Consider the following 21,377-nt stretch of genomic DNA (forward strand, 5'->3'; position numbering starts at 1 on the left):
TGCTACAAAAGCAATCACTGAGGCAAAGTGCAGTGCCCATGGTACTGCTCATGGCATTCTGTGTAATCAAACAATGCTTCTGGAAGCACTGTGTTTAGTAATTCTTGAAGACTGTGGCAAGGAATTTAATTCTGCTAAAGTTGGGGAATGTTTTGCAGCCATCTTGACAACAATACTTAGAAGAAGTCTTAAAGGACGTTAGCACAGCGAACAAGACCGGCTTTTCCTCTGCTTTCCTTTGATCCGCAGTACAACAGCATGCCCATTATTATGAGAGGATGAATGACTCACAAATGAATGAAGATCTTGCTCCATAATTGAACGTCTGGTATTGCACTTTCTGAAGAGAAGATGGTAATTGTTATAGTATTGCCTCACTGCAATCAGCTAGGTTTAATGAGAGGTTTTGTGGAATTATTGTAAATTGTTTTTACAAGAAATGTATGAGAATTATGTAATGAATAAAAACTCTGTACTCCAGATTCCAGTGCCCCCCCTTCCCCCCTTGTGGACCTTTATGCCCCTATTCCAAACGTTGTGGGCAACAGTTTTAAATTCTTTATGATTTCAAAATTGATGTTGATTCAGGAAACATAGAACCCTGTGAATACTTAAAATCTAACAATAACCATATCTATGCGATTATGGTAGGATCTAAGATCTGTCCTGCTTCACAACGTGCAGGTTATTTTGTGTATGTGTTACAGCTGTCAAATTTATTTATTTACTAGCTGACAAACCCGGGATTGCCTGGGTGTTAATGTTGCGTTTTGTATTGGGGGGGGGGGGGGGGGGGGAACTGTGTTTTTTGAGAAGTAGCAAAAAATATTTGTACCATATATTTGTGAAAACACCTTTGAAATTATGAAACACTTGTATGAAGAAATATGCATAATGTACAAATGTGGAAGCCTGGTATCCAAATTAAGAAACATGCTCCTGGACAATTTCTGTACACTTGGCACATCTAGATCACATGTCTATATGTCTATAATGCAGTTATGTAAATATCTTTGTGGCAACATGTCTTCATAGTTCCAGAAATTGTGTAGTTTTCACCTACAACCATTTTCAGTTTGCAGTTGAAAGCTATCAAAAGTGCTGCCATATGTCAAGGAATTCGTTAAATTGACTTGACTATAGGAGTGTCATAGTTGTAAAGAATAAATTATTAAAACTTCATGCATGATGTGGCAGTTTTCATACATCTCGGTAACGATGAGGTCATGTCTCCTGATCTATATGTCATACAATGACATGATGTTGTAGGTACATTGAGTGACATGTGGGTACTATACGCAAAATTTGTCATGAACAGAGTGAAAGAAAAGAAGTAATAGATTTAAACATTATGTAGAATGCAGAATTTTTGTAAAGATCTCAGTGTTTATGACGTCATATTTCCTTAACTGTATGTGTTATGTGATACACTTTTGTAGGTGCTTAGCAGTATATGTGGATACCATCTATAAAATTTATTGTGGATGCATTTAGTAGCACAGAATTAAGCATCCTGTGTGATTCAGATGTTCTTCACACATCTCATTGTTTATGACATTATATCTGCTGAACTATGATGTGATATTTAAATGCTTCATCCTCCCACAGCAATTATTGCCTGACAGTAAGGGATATGTGTACCACGTCTGGTTGAAATCAGTTCAATGGTTTAGGAGATGTGAAAAACACACACACACACACACACACACACATCAATTTTTGTAAGATGTATGGATTTATTTATATTTTCTTTGCATGGAACCAGCACAGTGATAGCTTTTGCAACTATCAGATATAATAATACAACAAAAATTATAAAATTGTGACATACTACAATAGTTGCAGCTTGCATCTGTTTTATACATTAATTACTTTATGGCAGATATGCTGATTCATTTAATAAGCAGTGTCTTAGAATTAGTTAAATGAAAATAAACATTTATCTCACTATAGTTGACATAACGGTCTTGATAGCATTCAGCAACTGTATACGAGTGTATGTTTAAGATAATTGTCATTTATTGTTACGCCTCAATTGCACACTTTTTGAATTTGTTACATCTTTTGATCACTCTGGATCATATTTAGAGCTAAGTAATAACATCAGCAACCAGTTTTGTCTACTCAGAACTACACTACTCTGACATGTTGTTCTGAATTGACAGGCGAGTTGCTGATGCAATATCTTAGATCTGAAGATGATCCATAGTGATTAAAAAAGTGTGTAACTGAGACAGAACAATAAATGACAATTATCTTAAATCTAATCTTTTTTTATGTGAAAATATTTTAATTAATAGTTAAAATCAATACCCTCAAGTGTTCTTGAATAATGTGGTATTTCGTTAATTTAAATCAAATAATTGATGTATGGGCTCCTATCTGTCATTATAACTTTGTTCTCTTCTGAAAGTACTTATATCTTGTTCTGATGTTGTGGTGTGTACATCACAGCACATGATAAATTCCGTTGCTTGACTCAGAAAACAATGTTAGTAATTTATATGTGTGTGAAGAATATATTGGTTATTTATTTATTTAATTTATTTGTTTATTTTCTGTCCATATAACAAAAAGTTTTTGGACATTGTCAGGAAAATTTAGATTACATTACACATATACAGTAAAATATTTACATTCTTTCATAACAACATATGGATCAGACATCATACACACGTCTGTACACATTATTTTTCAAAAGGGCTCTAAAAGTAGATTCCTCTATAGTGTTATACAATTTAGCTTATATTTATAATAGTACAGTGCACATAATACACTGTATAATTACATTCTTTCATACCACTGATAGACCGGAGACATGTCTATATACACTGTTTTCCAAGATGGCACTACAACTTAAAGTCCTCTATAGAGTAACAACACTTCTCTATTAATAATTTCTTCAGTCTACTCTTTAGCATATTTAGATTTACTTTCTTGAGTTCACAGGGTAGTGCATTGTAGAAAATTGCTCCCATTCTGTGTGGGCTGTGGTCGGTTGCCTTTTTATTGGTCACAATTCTATGAAAATTTTCCCTTCCTCATGTATCATAGTTGTGTACATTACTGTTTCGCATATTAAATTCAGTATTTTGTTTCACGAACATGACTGTCTGCAGTATATACATGGAGTACACCGTAAGAATTTTATATTTTCTAAAGATGTCTCTACAAGGCTCTCTCTTCTTTACCTTGGCTACCATTCTTACTGCCTTTTTTTTGTAATCTAAAAAGTCTATCTATATGAACTGCTGATACCCCACCCAACATCTAAATATCATACTGAAGGTGTGGATGAATTAACCCAAAATATAATTGCCTTAAAGTATCATGGTCCAAGAAGGCTGAGACCCGTTTCAGTAGATACACATTTCTACTGATTTTCTTGCAAATATTATCTACATGGTCTTTCCATGATAAGTGTTCATCAACAATGATGCCCAAAAATTTATGTGAATTTGCATATGCAAGACCCAATGGGGATGTAAATACAGTATCAGTTTTGGCAGCATTATAACTGTGGATGAACTTCATTATTACCGTTTTGTCTTTATTTACAAGAAGCTTGTTTGCTGTAAGGTATGCGGACAGACTATTGAAACTGATCTCGGTACTGTTAGCTGCAGACTGCATATCACTGCCACAGCTGATGAAGGATATGTCATCGGCATAGCTTGCAACCATGCAATTTTGGGGTTCAAATAAGTTATTTGCATATACAAGGAACAGAAAAGGCCCTAGGTATGCTTCCTTGAGGCACGCCACATTGAAGTGTCCTGAAGTTTGATTTGGTTGTTAGGAGCTGCTCATTATTTTGATAAGTTAGCTTTACACACTGTTTCCTGTCTCTCAAATACGAGGTAAGTAGTTTCAAGGCTAGTCCTCTCAACCCGTACTCTTCTAGCTTACACAGAAGAATGGCATGATTCACAGTATCAAAGGCTTTACTCATATCTACAAAAGTCCCTATTACCTTGTCACTTTTGTCCAGCTTATTTAATATTTCAGGTATAAAAGATGCTACTGCTGTTGTAGTAGATCTCCCTTTTCTAAATCCATGTTGTAGGTTGTTTAACAGATTGTGTTTGGTGAAATATGATTCAACTTGATTTAGTATTACTCTCTCTAACAATTTATCCAGTTCTGAGGTTAATGATATTGGCCTGTAGCTTTTAGTGTCAGTTTTTAATCCCTTTTTATGCACTGGTATCATTTCAGTAATTTTGAAAAGGTCAGGGAATACTCCATTTCTGAGGGAGGTATTTATCAAGCGAGTCAGGGGTTTCACTAATTCATCCTTGCATTCCTTTAGCAGTTTAGGTGAAATGTCATCCCAGCCACAAGATATTTTTGGTCAAAGTGCTGATATGATTGCTAGGATGTCCCTCTCAGTAATGCCGTGGATATAAAAGGACTGGCTAGATTTTCCAAGACTACAATTTTTGTGCTGCACAAATACTTCACGACATGGTTGTCAGTGGTCTATCCTATGTATAAGTCCTATTGCAATGTTCTTTCTAAGTGGACAACCCCATAATCCAGTCCCATACTTATGAAAGGTGTAAATTGTTCCATAGTAAACTATTTTTTAAAGTTTGAGTAAGAACTATCTCGGTGAACTGGCTAAGGACTTGCCCACACACAAAATTAATGTGATCTGTCCATTGCAGGTTTTCTTCAACATAAGCACCTAGAAATTTACAGCTGCTCGTTTTTGTTGCCAAAATTACTTACACTGGACTGATGAGAACAATCAGTTTTAATCCAATAACTGAGATTTGTGACATTCTAATTGAGGCCCTGATCATTGAAGTTTTTCATTAATTCCTTTACACCACTAGTAGCAAAAGATTATAGTTCCTTATATTCCCTACAATACAGCATAGCATAGCTTATAATGAGGTAAAAGTTTTGCACAACCCTTCCACTGGAGGATTAAAAGTTTATAATTTTATCATCTGATATAATTGTCAGTTTTGTGCATTGCTTACAAGTCAACAGGTATGTTACTATAAGACACATAGAAGGATACCTTATATGGCATAACTTCAATTTTTTAGAAGTATGCTAAATGTTAAACAACAACATTTCCGGGGCATATTGGACACTACCATCATAGAATGTAAATTTGGATCTAACAGTTAGTACAAAGAATCTGTATTACTGATCTGTTATTGTTTCTCCGATCATATCTTTGTACAGGGTGCAAAAAAAATTTTCAGCACAAATTGCAGGACGTGTTCCTCATATGTAGACAAAGAAATTATGTTGTTTGAACATGGGTGTGGAAACGCTTTGTTTCCATGTTACAGCTCATTTTTTTCAACTCACTAATCAAGGAGAACACACATGAACAGAATGCACCAGCATACCACATGCAACTTTTTCTAACAGTAGATGTTCAGTATGCTCTCTGTGTCTCTGTGGGCATTGATACAGGCATCAAACCTGCCATCATAGTGAATCTTGGATGCTCTGATGTGTCCCTGGAGTATTGTGTATGGTTTTGCAGCCTTCCATAATACGGGCATGGAGACTTCTTGTACTGGTGTTCTATACACAAGACCTTTCAAATGTTCCCTCAAATAAAAGTCCTGCTGGCTTAGGTCTAGAAGTATGGAGGCTGGGTAATTGATCCACCTCTACCTATCCATCTATTACTGAATAAAATAATAATAAAATAAAATAAGTGGTTTATTTGCCAATAATAACTTTTACAGCCATGGACATTGTTTATAAACATACAAATGTTAATAAGAGTTTATAAATAAAGATAAATTATACAGAATATCATTAAAAATCCTTGATGGAGTACAAACATTTAGCAATTAACAGTGGCTTTAATTTTGTCTTAAATATGTTTCCATTTAACAGTTTTATGTTATTTGGCAGTCTGCTATAAAAATGTCTTCCAGCAGAAAATGGACTATGATCTGTTGCTCTTTTATTACTACATTTTATGTGGCAATCCTCTCTTTTTCTTGTACAGTATTATAATTATGGATTTCACTATTGATTATACAATGTTCTGTATTTTCTTTTCCAAACAGTATAGCCCTGGGAACATACAATGAAGACAATGTTAGTATGTTATACATAATAAAGTATTCTCTACAGGACTGTTGTTTACTAATATTAGCTATTATCCTAAATGCTCTTTTCTGGGCTATGAAAGCCGTATCCATGTATACCATTGGTGTCCTGTCCCAAATCTTGATACAATGTTGTAGGTGAGTGTGTGTGATTCCAAAACAGATTTGGCTAAAGACAGGTGGCACTAATATGCTAGAAAGGTGTTTTAGCAGGTAGGTGTTACAGGAGATTTTTTTACATGTATAGCTGATGTGCTCCTTCCACTTAAGATGTTCATCTACTACAATATTTATTGTCAACAGATGTATAAATAAAATAAATAAATAAATACCCAGGAATTTATGTTTATCAATTGCTTCAATGGAATAATCTGGCACAATATCCACTTGTCTTGATTTATAATGTAGTAAAAATTCCAACAGGATTGTCTTCTCCTTATTTAGTGCCAATTTGATTTTGGTGATATATTCTGTGATGGGGGTAATGTTCTCTGTATTATTTTGCACTGTTACCTGTTTTGTAGAGCCCCAGCTTATGAAGGAGGTATCATTGGCGTAATTTACTAGGCTTGAATTTTGTGAAATTATTGTCATTGATGTACACAATAAACAAAAAAGGTTTGATAATGCTTCTCTGAGGGACTCCACAGCTAAGAATTTTATAAGGTGATTTTACTGTTTATGTGTATACCCCATTTATATGATACAGCTTAACACATTGTCTTCTGTCAGTGAGGTATGATCTTAACAAGTCTAATGCCACTTCTCTGACTCCATGAATTTATGATTTATATAGAAGAATGGAATGATTTACAGAGTCAGAGGCCCTGGATAGGTCTAAAAAGCTCCTTTGTTTCTATCATCAAGTTTATCCAGTACTGCTTGAAAAAATGTAGCTACAGCTGTTATTGTAGACCTGCCTTTCCTGAAACTGTGCTGAGAGCTTTTTATTAGATTGTAGTTGCAGAAAAATGACTGAAGTTGATCGAGAAGTAGCCTTTCCAACAACATACTGAGTACTGATGTCAAAGAAACAGGCCTCTAATTTTGCAGATCAGTAGTTATTCCCTTTTTGTGTACTGGTATTATTTCAGTGACTTTTAACAAGTCAGGAAATGAGCCATGACTGAAAGAGTTGTTTATTGTATGTTGTAGTGGCTTTATTAATTCGTTACTGCATTCTCTCAAATTTTTGTCTAAGATGTCATTTCAGCCACTGGATGTATTTGCTTTTAAGTTGGAAATGGTTTTCATGATTTCCAATTCTGTAGCACACTCCAGGAAGAATGAATTACTGATGTTACTGGGATTTAGCACCTGTGGTGGGTATATCACTTCCTCCCTACTCATCTTACTAAACTCGTCTATGAATCTCTCACATACTTCCTTTGTGCCACTCAGCAATTTTTTTAATGTCTTAAGTGCTTCCCTGTAGGTTTTTCTACATGCTTTCTATTTATTTTTGAAGAACTGCAGTTTGGTGTCTCTAAAAAGAATATCTTCCTTCAATGTTATCACAATGGGGGGAAGTTCAAGGTTCTTAGAAGTGTCAGTTTTTCTTAGTTTTTTGATCACTGGGCATGCTTGATTAAGACAATGGGTTAATGTATAAAATTTGTCCCACTTTTCGTTAATATCTTCTGTTTCATATAGGCCTATCTGATTCTAGTTTTTGTGTGCCAGGGTCTCCTTTAATGTATGATAGTCTAGCTTTCTCTTATAGGTAAGTAGGTCCCCATGAGATACTACTTCTTAATATGTATGGAGCTTTATGAGTAATGCACTATGATCTGAAATATGGTTCTCAGTGGTTCTAACTACAAGATCTTTCTTGTTTAAGTTTGTAATAACGTGGTAAATACATGTTGAGAGTCACATGTTATTTTTGTTGCTCTTGAATTCACATGGGTGTAATTATAGGAGTATAACATGTCAATATATCTCAGATAATTAATATAATTCCATCCTGGATTTTCCATTGTTTAAGATAATTAGTACTATTAGTGAAGGAGTCAATGTTCACATCACCTACTATTACAGTCTGTTTTTTATGAGATGAGAGATTCACAACAAGTTCCTATAAGTGACAAAAGAAGTCTTCCATATTACTGTTAGGGGACATGTATTATTAAACTGCTATATCTGAGCTTTGTTCTTGTTGCAGCATTTCAGAAACCATCTCACATACAAATTTATCTACACAGTCAATTTTTTAACACTGGACATTATTTTTGACATAAATATCAACACCACCACCTTTATGTTGTTTCCTACAATACACACTGACAGTTTATAATTACTTAAATTAATGCTACAAATTTCTTCAGTTTTGCACCCTAGTTCATTCATGAGATGAATCTAAGGACTATTATCACTTAGAAATTCATCAATATATTCAGTTTTGTTGGTAATATATTGGGATTTTGTGATATTCTTTTGAGTTTACTGTCATTTATGATTTTTTTGTCAAGTACTTTGACTTCACATATGCATAATGAAGGCTGTTTACTCTAAAAGAGTTTCTGATTGGGCAACAGGAAAGGAAAATCTGTGCCCTTTAAGAAGTGCCCTTTAAGAACAGTTGAAGGAAGCAAGGAAGGAACTCATAAGGACCAAGGGAGATAGGGGGAGGAGGGTGGTTGGGAACTGGCAGCTGGTAGGAGGATAGGAAGAAAGAGAACATGATATGACAATTTTATCATCAACACCAAAACAGGTATCTACCACTGCCAGAGTTTAGTGGAGAAGAGCCTCAGGTTGAACAAGGAGCAGGAAATGTGCAACACACTTCAACTGAGGCCAAGAAGCCTAGGAATGTACAAAGTGTTACGAAGAAGAAAGTGCTGCTGCTATATAGTAGCCATGGGTGAGGAGTAGGCCCTAAGTTACAGGAAAGTTTAGGGGCAGCATACCAGGCCACCAGTATCTTCAATCCAAATGCAGGGCTAAGCCATGTGATAGAGGACCTAGGGTCTTTATGTAAGGACTTTACAAAAGAGGACCATGTAGTGATAGTGGGTGGGGTGGGAAACGGTTTGGACAGCGGTGGGGCATATGACATAGGTGGTGACCTGGACAAGATAGCTTCCCTGACTCATGGCACCAACGTACACTTTGTTGAGCTGTTCTGGCATCATGATCGACCACACCGTGATGGAGATGTGAGGTGAATCAGTGTGGTGTTAGGGATAGCTCTGAGTACAGCCAACTTTGCTCATGTTTCTCTGGTGCCCGTCAGGACTATCAACAGATGGTGTTTCATTAGGCATTGCCTACACTTAAACAGGACTGGGAAGGGAATAGTGGTACAGCTGATTCATGAAAATATGGATCTCGGGCCACAAATGGTTTCTATACCTGTTGTCATAGGTAGGAAAAATAGATCTTTTTTAGGATAAATCCAGAGAATACGTTCCCCTGCCTAAAGAGTATCTCCAGCGCTTTAAAAAATACTGAAACAATCACTTTCAAGACAGATTTTAACACCTTAAATATCTCATATACCAGATTTCACAAAGAAAAACAAACTATTGGAAAGAGTAACATGGAGCAGTTAAGAGGCTTAACAGTCCTCCATCAAAACATGCAATAAAAAAAAAAATACAACTATTAGAAGTTGAGCTCCAATCTTTGAACTGCACAGTGGTTAGTATTACTGAGCACTGGTGTAGAGACACAGAAATCCAACATGTAGTATTATCATTGTATGAAAAGGCAAACTCTTACTGCAGGACTACTTCAAGGGGTGGAGGATCATGCAGTTATATCAGAAAAGGAACAAAGTTCAAATCAAGACATGACCTCAATACAGTAAGTGAAGACAAATGCTTTGAAATATCAGCTATTGAATTAACAGGGCTTGATATCACCAATAAATTAATCATTTTGTATTTGTATAGATCTCCCAGTAGTAGTGTGGACACTTTTTTCAATAAGTTAACAGAAGTTGTAGATAAAGTCTCATGTACAAAAGTCAACATAATTCTGTGTGGGGACATTAACATCAACAGTAATATCATAAATGAATCCAGCAGCACCTTCATAAACATCCTTCAAAGTTTTGGCATGTCCCTATTGGTTATTAGTGCAGCAAGGGTTACTACAATGACTTTATCAGTAATTGACCATGTGGCCACAAATATGGGCAGGGAAAAATGTGATGTAACTGTAAAAGATCTCAGGCTGTCAGACCATCTCTGTCAAATAACAATAGTAAAATCAGGCATCAAATCATTCCCTAAACTCGTGGGAATGACCATCCTGGGAGGTGTGTTGTCCATGAAGAAGAGCTGGACACTGCTAAGACCAAGAGACAATGGTGCAAGGCAAAGTAGTTATGAAGCGATTTGGAAGCACAGTCAGGAGGATGAAACAACCAATCCTGCTGAGTGAGGTGGAGGACCTGCTTGAGGATGTGGTTAAATGCTGTGGAATCAGTGATCCCTTCCAATCCTCAATCCAATCAAACTTGGGGTCCAAATTGACTGGCAGCATGGATAAGGTGTACGGGTCGACATGGTGCCCAGTGGGGCAAAAATGAATGTCTTAGTGGTATTTAGAGGGCTATGAGGCCCACCACTGCAACCTGTGGGCCACCTTATCAGGGACCTGACCCCACACCATACTGCAAGACATCTGTAGCCAAAGTCAGTGGTTTGTTAGGATCAAAAGTAGCTGGACATGGTGCTGACCTGAGACAGTCCTTCAGTATGGGGAAGGCCTGGTTGTATGCTGGAGAACAAACAAAAGGAAGCACCCTTGTTGTGAAGAAGGCAGAGAGGGCATGCAATGGTGATCACCCCAGAAATGAATTGGTGCTAATAAGGTATTTCACTGAAGAAAGCCTACAATTCATGCAACGACAAGCGAGACAGCAGATACATAATGCCCTTTAACAGGCTCACTATGGGTTCAACATCCAGCTGTTATAGGATGTTGGAGAGGGTTGGAAAAAATTAGACTTCTCTAGATCGCAATGCAGAACCATGTTCTTCAGAAAGGGCCCAGAGATTGAGCACGTGGTCGCTTGTAGTATGTCTGGTAATGACAGTGTCATCCAGGTAGTTGAAACGGTGTGGATTAGTGGACGTGAGTTGTTTCAGGTAACGTTGAAAAATTGTGGGGCACTTGCTATGCCAAACAAAAACTTTTGGTATTGATACTGCCTGAAAAGTGTATTAAGAACCATGATACATTTGGAAATCCTGTCCAAGGGTAACTGGTGATATGCTTTGGAAAGATCAAGTTTGGAGAGAAATTGATCTGTTAAGCATGTGAACAGCTCTGTCAGATCTGGCAGCGGATGTGTGTTGACCATGGACTGTGAATTCATAGTGACTTCAAAATCACCACAAAGTCACAGTTTACCAGAGGATTGATTCATGATAACAAGGGGGTGTGTCCCATTCACTAGAGAAAATGGGAACCATGACCCTAAGATATGAGAGCTGGTCCAACTCCACCTTGACTTTGGAGCAGAGAACTATAGGGATTTGCTGAGCACAAAAAAATCTAGGGTGAGCTGACTGCCTCAAGGTTATGTGGACTTTAAAGTCTGTGGTGCACCCTTGGCCTTCCACAAAAATATCCTCCAATTTAGAGCACAGAGATTCCAATGATTGATTAAGAACACTATAGGTTGTATGCCAAGTTACTGATCTATAGATAATGTCACCAGTGAGTTGGCCAAGCCAACAGATCTGGTGTTTATCATATTCCCACAGGTGCCCCTTTATTGGTGACAGTGGAGGAGAGCTGAGGTCTGAATATATGCGGGCATTAAGCAGGGAAACGGCTGTGCCGGTGTCCACCAGCAGTCACACTTGCAGTGAAAGAACCAAAACATTGATAAAAAAGCTTACTGCACTCCTGATCGGGAAACGGCCCTGATCATGATGCTTCCTGGGGATCCATATCCATGTTCTCTGATGCTGTGTTCTATGCTGTTGAGTGGCAGACTTCCATAATGTGACCTTTTTTCTGATGCTTATGACAGATGGCCCAGTGCTGGGGACACTCTGACCTATCATGTTGAGAGTAACAAGACATACTCAATGGCAACAGGGAGCTGTGGCTAGAACGCTGTCTTCATGCTGCATGGGAGCCACTGGACCAGTCAGCTTGCATTGCCTCTAAGTTGTCCTCGAGAGTGTGAGACCTCATACAACTGGGCAATGGATCTGACTGGAGTTCCCACCAGCAGTCTTTTGTATCCAGAGTGGAGAGGATTGTAACACCATGAACTTTGATGTCTGCATATGACTCTTTTGACTTGGACATGACAAAATGGAACTTGCTACTAAGGCCGTGGAGACTCATGGTCCAGGCACAATAAGACTGATGGTCTGTTTTGTGCATTGGTAGAATTCAACACTTGTGGCCAGACCGCACATGCAACAGTGATAATACAACAACTACCAAAAATTGTCAAAAGACAATGAAGAAGATCTGACAAAAACAGTGTACGATATAACTCTGCATCCACAACCTGGAAGGTATGGAAATTTTGCTGTAGGCAGTGCTTTTTACACTTCCCAATCTTCTGCTGCCTTATCAGACAGTGGAAATGGAAGTGGAAACATTGCCGTAGATGAAGAGGGAGAGAGTAACACCAGCATAGCCTGTCACATGACCATGAGAAGTTCTATCTGTTATTACACCAACATTTGAAGCAGAGCTTTTTGCATTAATTAAAATGGATCATAGACACTTACTTTTTAGTTAGGGATAAGATATTGCAGAACTCTATGGCTTGAAAGGCAAGAAGGTTGTGTTCTCTGTCCTGAAGCCAATTACTAGCCTAAGTTTTTGAAACAAATGACTTATATTATCCGCAATGTGATTCCGGTGGGGTAAAATTATAATCTCATCTTTTTCGATTTCCTCACTCTTTTCTAATGTGATCTGATCTCTGTTATAATTTGCTCCTTCTGTCTCTTGGTGTATGACCTCATAATTAGGGGTGGATCAAAGCCATTTTTAGATTCTACCTATTCACCTTATGTAGACTCTTTGTCGTATCCATAAGCTCCATGTTTACATCCTGTGACAGTGGCGTCCAATGTTAGCTGGAAATGTCACCGCTTTAACATTTTGACAGCTGTAATATGTATGCATAATGATTTGTGCACTGTGAGAGTTAGGACAGATCTTTGATCCTATTGCAATCACACTGAACTCACATTGGGGAGGATGATGGTTCAATCCTGCATCCAGCCACCCTCGTTCACGTTTTCTGTGATTTCCCTAAATTGCTTAAGGCAAATGCCATGATGGTTCCTTTGAAAGGGCATGGCTGCTTTGCTTCTCCATCCTTCCCTAATCTAAACTTGTCTTTTTCTCTAATGAGATCGTTGTTGACATAACATTAAACACCTCCTCCTCCTCTTCCTCCTGCTCCTTCTGTAACCATATAGAAATGGTTACAATTACATTTTAAATATCCATGGGATTCTATGTTTTCTTGGTGAACACTGGTTTTTGAATAATAGAGAATTAATGTATAATTGGTACCCATGTCATTTGATATACAGGGTGATTTTTTCCATTGGGTACAAATTCTAGGGATTGATCAATGAGAGGATACGGGACAAAAAAGATCTAATGAATTTATGTCCATGCTAGAGACCATTTATTCAATGGTACTTTATTACAGAGGCTGCGGTCTAACACGTGTTGTACCATGTAGCCACAGTTGCAGTATGCATGGTTTCCTCCTAGAGGGTGGTACTGTTCCTCACACATGCCCTAGTGCTCTCTCCTGCCATAATAATTGATAATTTTGTGTACAATTCACTTCTCTTGCTGACTCACCTTGTAGTGGATGTGATACAGCATTGTACACAATGATTCTGTATTTGAATCGATAGCTTGCTGACATGGTGTTTACATACAGTAAGGCACATGACAATGGGTGGCGGGAGACAAGGTTGTATCAGGAGACCTATCGGTGCTGCCAACAACCACAGCGTTCAGTGTTTCCAACAGTGTTTTACCATTTGCCTGAGACAGGATCCTTCCAGGAAGCAGGAAATTGTGAAGGACATACCTGAAATGTTCAGACACCAGCCTTGGAGGAAAACGAGATTAACACTGTGTATGGTGATTGCTGAGTCAGTATCAGGCAGTTGGCCTGCCAGTACAGGGAAAGCCATATGACCATGTGGAACATTCTTTATGACAATTGTTACCACCCTTACAACTTACAGAGTGTGCATGGCTTACTAGCAACAGACTTTCCATATTGGGAGCAGTTTTGATGGTTTCTTCACCATGGAACCATGATTCCAGGATTTGTGTCATCCATTCTATTCACAGATGAGGCCACCTATAGACAGAGTGGTATCATCAGCTTTCATAAAAGTCATCTGAAAGTGTGCAGAACCCCCATGGTATGGTGACAGCAATCATCAGCACAGTGCAACTGGAATGAGTGGGCCGTGATCATTGGTGACCATATTTTGGAACCAGTGTTCCTTCCACATTGCCTAACAGGCCAGAACTATCAGCATTTGTTGTGGATGACTTTGCCTCCACTGCTGGAAAAAGTGTCATTGGTGTGGCAATTGGACAGTTATCGTGTACAGACTGTGTGTGTTTGGTAATCAGATTTGACCCAGTTATCCACAGTTTTTGAAGTTTTTGTCCGGGGCTGGCAATTAAAGTGATAGCAAGCCTACCCCTGTGGTACATTAGCTTACTTAGTTTCACATTAATAGCATCTGGAACTACTTAATCCGCAACAGTATACGAATTGGTTTTAAATGATGAAAATAAAAAATTCTCCAATCAGTACATAATTAAATGAACATATGTAATGCTTATTTTAACTTTGGCACTTTGGCATACCCACTGAGATATGTCTTCACTTACCTGTGGGAGTAGGGCTGCCTTCTGGCAATATAATGTTGCACTGCTTTAGTTCAGCTAATGAAAGTGCTGCTGGCTGGTTTCACTCAGAAGAATGCCTGGATAGCTGCGACACCTAAATTACTAAAGAGTGGTTTCAGATGAAAGAATGAACACATAGTTCAACAGTTGGAAAAGCTACTGACTGTTTTCACTTGAAAAGAAAGATTGAATAATTCCATCAATATTCAAAACTACAATGGTGTTGAGTGTTTTCATACTTTATGAATCAACTGTTTTCATTTGATTGCTCCCACAGATTGGTTTCACTCAAAATGAGTTGTCTGACTAACTGAATGACTGTTCTCATTCCGTTGCTGTCAGAGACTAGTTTCACTCAGAAGAATGAACGAATTATACAACCAATACTTAAACCGACAACCGAATGAGTTGATTGTTTTCCAACAACCAAAATAATCAATTTTTTTCATTTGGTTGTTACCATCACTAGTCTGCTGTGCATGTGCAACATTGCACCTGCGACACCTGGCATGGATAGTGCAAAATCTGTTGTTTTTTTTAAATTTCTTTTTAATTGAGAGGGAGAGCCGCAATAGGAGTACTATATCTTATTAATTGTCCTACTGAAAACTAAAAATCTGTTCATCACAATTTATTATTACAAATTAACTTTGCATCTTCTGCAGATCCAAAAAAATATAATTCTATGGATTTGGCTGCAGCTAACTCCCTGGAGCTGAAATTAACACTGAAATGATCAGCACTTGAAGAAAACTGCTTTCCAACACAGAAGCCTACTTCTTGACATTATGTTGTTGTCACTGATGGCACGTTGATGAGAGCTTAATTGAGAGTCTGCAAGCAGTCAGTGCATGAGTTGGCTGGTTCTCATAGACAATAAATGACCACAGTGATTCCTGTTTTTTGTTTTGTTTTTATGACAATGTTATGAAAAAGAAAGTTACTACTCAATATATAGCAGAGATGCTGAGTCACAGATAGGCACAACAAAATGCCTTTTCTGATGAAGGTCTGTATGGCTGAAAGCTTTGTCTGACAGTGTTTTGTTGTGCCTATAAGCAACTCATCATCTCCGTTTATGGTGAGTAGCAGCTTTCCTTTTCATAATATTGTCATTGTTCTCCAGGAAGAGACGTGCTGCCCTGTAGTAACTTGTGACTGGTTATAGGCATGGTCTTGCAATGTGGCCAACATGTCTTGCTGATGCTTGGTGAGGTACCTAGTGGCTGCCACAGACCATATGCCCTTTGCTTTCCATGACTTACGCAAAATAAGTATTGTGCATTCCAGTTAGTGACCCTGGGCACCACGGCAGATAGCATCTTTATAACGGCATGTGCAGGCCTCTGGGAAATCAGTTGTTAAGCATGTTTGTGATGTGTGAAATACTTTCATTGTATTCTTGTTGACATCACTCCATGAGCCAATGAATTGTATCTCTTTTATTGCCATTGTTCCCGTGTATTCCTATATAGAAAACAACTCATGATGTTAACAAGATGTCTTTTAACTAATATATACAAGCTACAGAGTGCCAAGCATACAAGATTTTCAAGTAATTTCAGATTGTACGAGGGCAGTTCAATAAGTAATGCAACACATTTTTTTTCTGAAACAGGGGTTGTTTTATTCAGCATTGAAATACACCAGGTTATTCCCCAATCTTTTAGCTACACAACACTATTTTTCAACGTAATCTCCATTCAATGCTACGGCCTTACGCCACCTTGAAATGAGGGCCTGTATGCCTGCACGGTACCATTCCACTGGTCGATGTCGGAGCCAACGTCGTACTGCATCAATAACTTCTTCATCATCCGCGTAGTGCCTCTCACTGATTGCGTCCTTCATTGGGCCAAACATATGGAAATCCGACGGTGCGAGATCGGGGCTGTAGGGTGCATGAGGAAGAACAGTCCACTGAAGTTTTGTGAGCTCCTCTCGGGTGCGAAGACTTGTGTGAGGTCTTGCGTTGTCATGAAGAAGAAGAAGTTCGGGAACAAACCTTTGAATATCCCAACTGGTGAACAATTGTGACAGCACTACCAACAGAGATGTCAAGTTGAGCACTGAGTTGTTTGATGGTCATCCGTCGATCATCTCAAACGAGTGTGTTCGCACGCTCCGCCATTGCAGGAATCACAGCTGTGCACGCCCGGCCCGCACGCGGGAGATCAGACAGTCTTGCTTGACCTTGCGGCGATGATGACACATGCTTTGCCCAACGACTCACCGTGCTTTTGTCCACTGCCAGATCACTGTAGACATTCTGCAAGCGCCTATGAATATCTGAGATGCCCTGGTTTTCCGCCAAAAGAAACTCGATCACTGCCCGTTGTTTGCAACGCACATCCGTTACAGACGCCATTTTAACAGCTCCGTACAGCGCTGCCACCTGTTGGAAGTCAATGAAACTATACGAGACGATGCGGGAATGTTTGAAAATATTCCACAAGAAATTTCCGGTTTTTTCAACCAAAATTGGCCGAGAAAAAAAATGTGTTGCATTACTTATTGAACTGCCCCCGTAGTTAACCACTTTATGCCAGAATTACCTAAACCTGCAGTTTAGCAAAATCATAGGCATGCGGGGTGACGGGGGGGGGGGGGGGGGGGGCTGATTGAATTTGAATATGGCAGAGAAATAACTTCTTGTACTGCTTAATACCCCAGGTATTAACGACATGATCCATCCAGCAATGTGGTGTTCAACATTCACGTTCTACAAATTAGTGGTAGACTTAGGTAGTGAATGGACTCATGTTACTAACAAAAGTATGTGTCCTGTAACAACAGTGGAAAGTCATTATAACTTTGTAACAATTCAGGGCAAAAGAAGCCTAACCATTAGCCCCAAAGCTATTCACCCTAGCTTACTTGTATAATCTTGATCATGTTGAGCACCATAGCTGACACTAATGGTAATGTTTACTGAAAACCATGTCAGCTGTATTATTTAAACATTTATTGTGTTATAATTGACTTCATTTGTTGAACATCTTCGAGTTGCCTGCAGCTAACCAATACGGGAAATTAGGCTATAGCTACAGCTTCTTAATAAATAAAATAGGCAACTTGCACCTGCAGATAACAGCTTTATACAAAATCCTCACCAAGCTGTGCTGATGTCATGACACAAATTGTCTGATTGTTGTATGTAATATGAAAATCCAAATCCATTATCACTGACCACAAACACTGTGTTGAGTGCCTGGTGGAATTATGGTGAGAAGACACTGTATGCTGAGTACAGTAAACTCTCCAGTCAGAGCTGATCTGTGTCTACACTGGCCAGCAGCCAGTCATATCTGGACAATGAAGATTGTGCAAATCCACAAAAACTTGAGGATTCAACACTAACACAATTTTATAAAACTCAGGCATTGCTTTTTTTGTTTCTTTTATTTTGTTTTAATATCAGGAAAATATTACTGGGAAGCATTCACTATAAGATGTACATGTCAGAAGACATTCTCTAACAAAGTACCCTAGGTAAATGGGTGCAATGTTGTAACAACACAACATAATACTCTGTTTGCAGTTTGTGGCCGTGTTTTGCTTTTTTAATCTGATTTGTGCTATGCAGGTCCAAAACATAGTCTTATTTGTCATTATTTAATGAATCTTTATACCACACTTAATAATCCTTGTCTCATACTCTTTTGCTTAGTTATTTGTGACCAAAAAAATTAATTTCATGATGTTAAAGAAGAAACTGTGTCTGTGTGTACCTATCCTTCTCTGAATTAATACTTACTGGTTTTATTTGGTTACTATTGACCTGTATCAACAGAAATCTGATCTTATTTGATGTTTTTTTTTTATCCAGGCCTCAACTTTAATGGTTGGCTGTAGCACTGGGCACTATATGGAAATGATATTACCTGAAAGACCTGTCTTTTACACAAAGAAAACTTTCAGATTGAGAGTTGAATCAAGAGTTTTACAGTTCAAGTCTGTGAAATCAATGATTCGAAGAGAGATTAAAATCAAAGAAATAGAAGCTAAGAAAGAAAAGAAGCTTGAGAAAAAAAGAGAAGAGCTAAGAAAGATGAGGGAGGAAAACCCACATCTAGATATTGATGAGGAAACATTTTTTGGTAAATATTCATTTACATGATGAGTAATTATGCAAATGCTTATAGCACATAAGAGTCCAATAAATAACTGCCTTCCATATTAACAAAGATTGTAAGTAATGGAATGAATGTAATCCTATGAGCAGAAAATAACTGAAGAGAATTAATTTAATCATAGTATCATGTTAACTTGTCAATTGCAGAGTGAGCCAAATCTATAGTGAATAATGCTTGTTTTAAATGTACTTTCACAGAGGATTCAGAGTCAGAAGAAAAATTAGAGCCTCTGTACTTCCCAGAAGTACCAAACTCTGTACTGTTTGCTGTGTATGTTGCACCAGATATAATTTGGTTATCTATGGGAGGTTATGATGCAGGCTATTTGTATGAATATAAATTTGGTGAAGAAGATCCTGTGTGTTCCACTATGATAGCTGATGCAGATGATATTGAAATAAACTATTTTTTGTACAGGTTAGTTCCTGAAATAACTTTTACTGTGAAGCATTTCTATGCATACCATTCTTGGAATTAAACAAAAAATTGCAGTTTCAGCTGCAATTACTAAGTTTCTATTGCTCTGGTTTTGCTGATGATGATTAATGTATTGTAGCATATTAGTGCAAGACTGGGTTTTAAATGTGCACTGTTTGTGTTAAGTTGTGGCAAATTTCAACTTGCTCAGTGGCTCAGTGGCAGTGGCCAAACTGTTTACTACAGATTTGCTCTTGTCCTCCATCAGAAGGTGAATGTGAAGGAGTGTCCTTGCAACTGTATAGAAAATGACAAGCAGAAATGGTTTTAGCATTGAAAGGAATGTATACAATTGTTCATGGACTCAAATGGGCCCTACTTTGAAATCTGCCACTAAAAATTGAAAATATTTAGTGAATACTGGAATATACACCATATGTTATTTTTAGTTTGTGTCAGAGTACAAACCACATCTGCACCGAACTGCTTGTGAACTGTGACTGAGTTGATCAAGCGAGTTGAACTTGTCACAGCATAATGACACACTACGAGGTCAAAAAGAACCACACACTAATACACAAGATAAGTAATTCTTTGGCAGTGTGAGCAGTCTCAGTCCTTTGTCAGACCTCATATTTGTCTCGAGTTATTACTGCTCATGCCAAATCATGTGGGCTTCTACAAATAGCAGAGGATTGGGCACTCTAATGTTGCACCTAAAGGCAAATACATATGTAATCAATGTAGATTACAAGATCATAAAATAGACTCACCACATTTATGTGAAGATGAGTGTGCTAAGAACTTTCATGGAGGAGAGAATGTTCACTCAGTCTTAAGGTACATAACATTCAGGAAGTGAAAGTTACTAACTGTGAAAGTTCTCAAACCATTGAAGCAAATACACTTCATGAGTTCTTTTGAGTTCCTGGTATGTCAGTTTCCTGGTGAAGCAAATGAATATTGAGAATTGTAGACTAAGGGAACTAAGATAGTAATTTCAGGCTACTTTGGTGCCCACATCTTGATATGCAAAGCTTGGTTATGTAGATATTAAAATGGAGCATAGAAACTTACTTTTTAGTCAGGAACAATATTTTGCAGAACTCTATGGCTTGAAAGGCAAGAAGGTTGTCAAAAGTGTACTTGAAAAATAGAGATGAAATAGAATTAAACTCAGAACATTCAATGCTGAGGAACAGACCTTTATGGTAATTAATGTGAGGGTTATGCCATAGAAAAGAGAAAAAATTAAATATTTGAGTGTTAAATGAATCTTGAGGAGGCTGCCAGGTTTTGTTTTACACATAAGCAAAACATAAGGAAATTATTAAAATCTATGTACACTTTTTTATGATGAGGTAGAAGACCTCTATGAAGAGATGTATAAACTCATAAATGACAGTAGATCACACTATAAGTTGATTATCCAGCTGAAAACTTGTGATTAAAACTGTATCTCACCAATGCTTATTTGTGGTTGGACTGAGGATTTCTTGATAAGAAGGACACATCATGTTATTTTAGATGGAGAATAATTGTCAAGAAGGGTTCCAGGGTCATAGGATGGGACACTTGCTGTTCATTTTGTATATTTATTATCAGACAGACAGTGTTAGTAGTAATCTTAGACATTCTATGGATGATGAGTTTTCTATAATGAAGTACTATCTGAAGAAAACCCAGCACAAATATTTAGTGAAATCTTCATAAGATTTCTAAGAGGTGCAAATTTCACAGAATACAGAGTCTCCTATTACTAGATTGAATTTAGATTAGATTACATTACATTATTTTTTCGTTCCATAGATCTGTGCTATATATATATATATATATATATATA

At 37.8% G+C, this 21,377-nt stretch overlaps 1 protein-coding gene across 1 annotated transcript in view; it reads left to right on the forward strand.

The window, feature by feature from the left end:
- Window positions 1-21,377, forward strand: part of LOC126092749 (cilia- and flagella-associated protein 44) — a 668,515-nt gene that overhangs the window by 228,957 nt on the left and 418,181 nt on the right. Inside the window, exons 10-11 of the mRNA XM_049908475.1 lie at window positions 18,811-19,081; window positions 19,315-19,534. Of these exons, the coding sequence (XP_049764432.1) occupies window positions 18,811-19,081; window positions 19,315-19,534 (491 nt within the window). The remainder of the gene's footprint in view (window positions 1-18,810; window positions 19,082-19,314; window positions 19,535-21,377) is intronic.

The sequence above is a fragment of the Schistocerca cancellata genome, chromosome 7 (genome assembly GCF_023864275.1).
Source record: "Schistocerca cancellata isolate TAMUIC-IGC-003103 chromosome 7, iqSchCanc2.1, whole genome shotgun sequence".
Taxonomy (NCBI): Eukaryota; Metazoa; Arthropoda; class Insecta; order Orthoptera; family Acrididae; genus Schistocerca; species Schistocerca cancellata.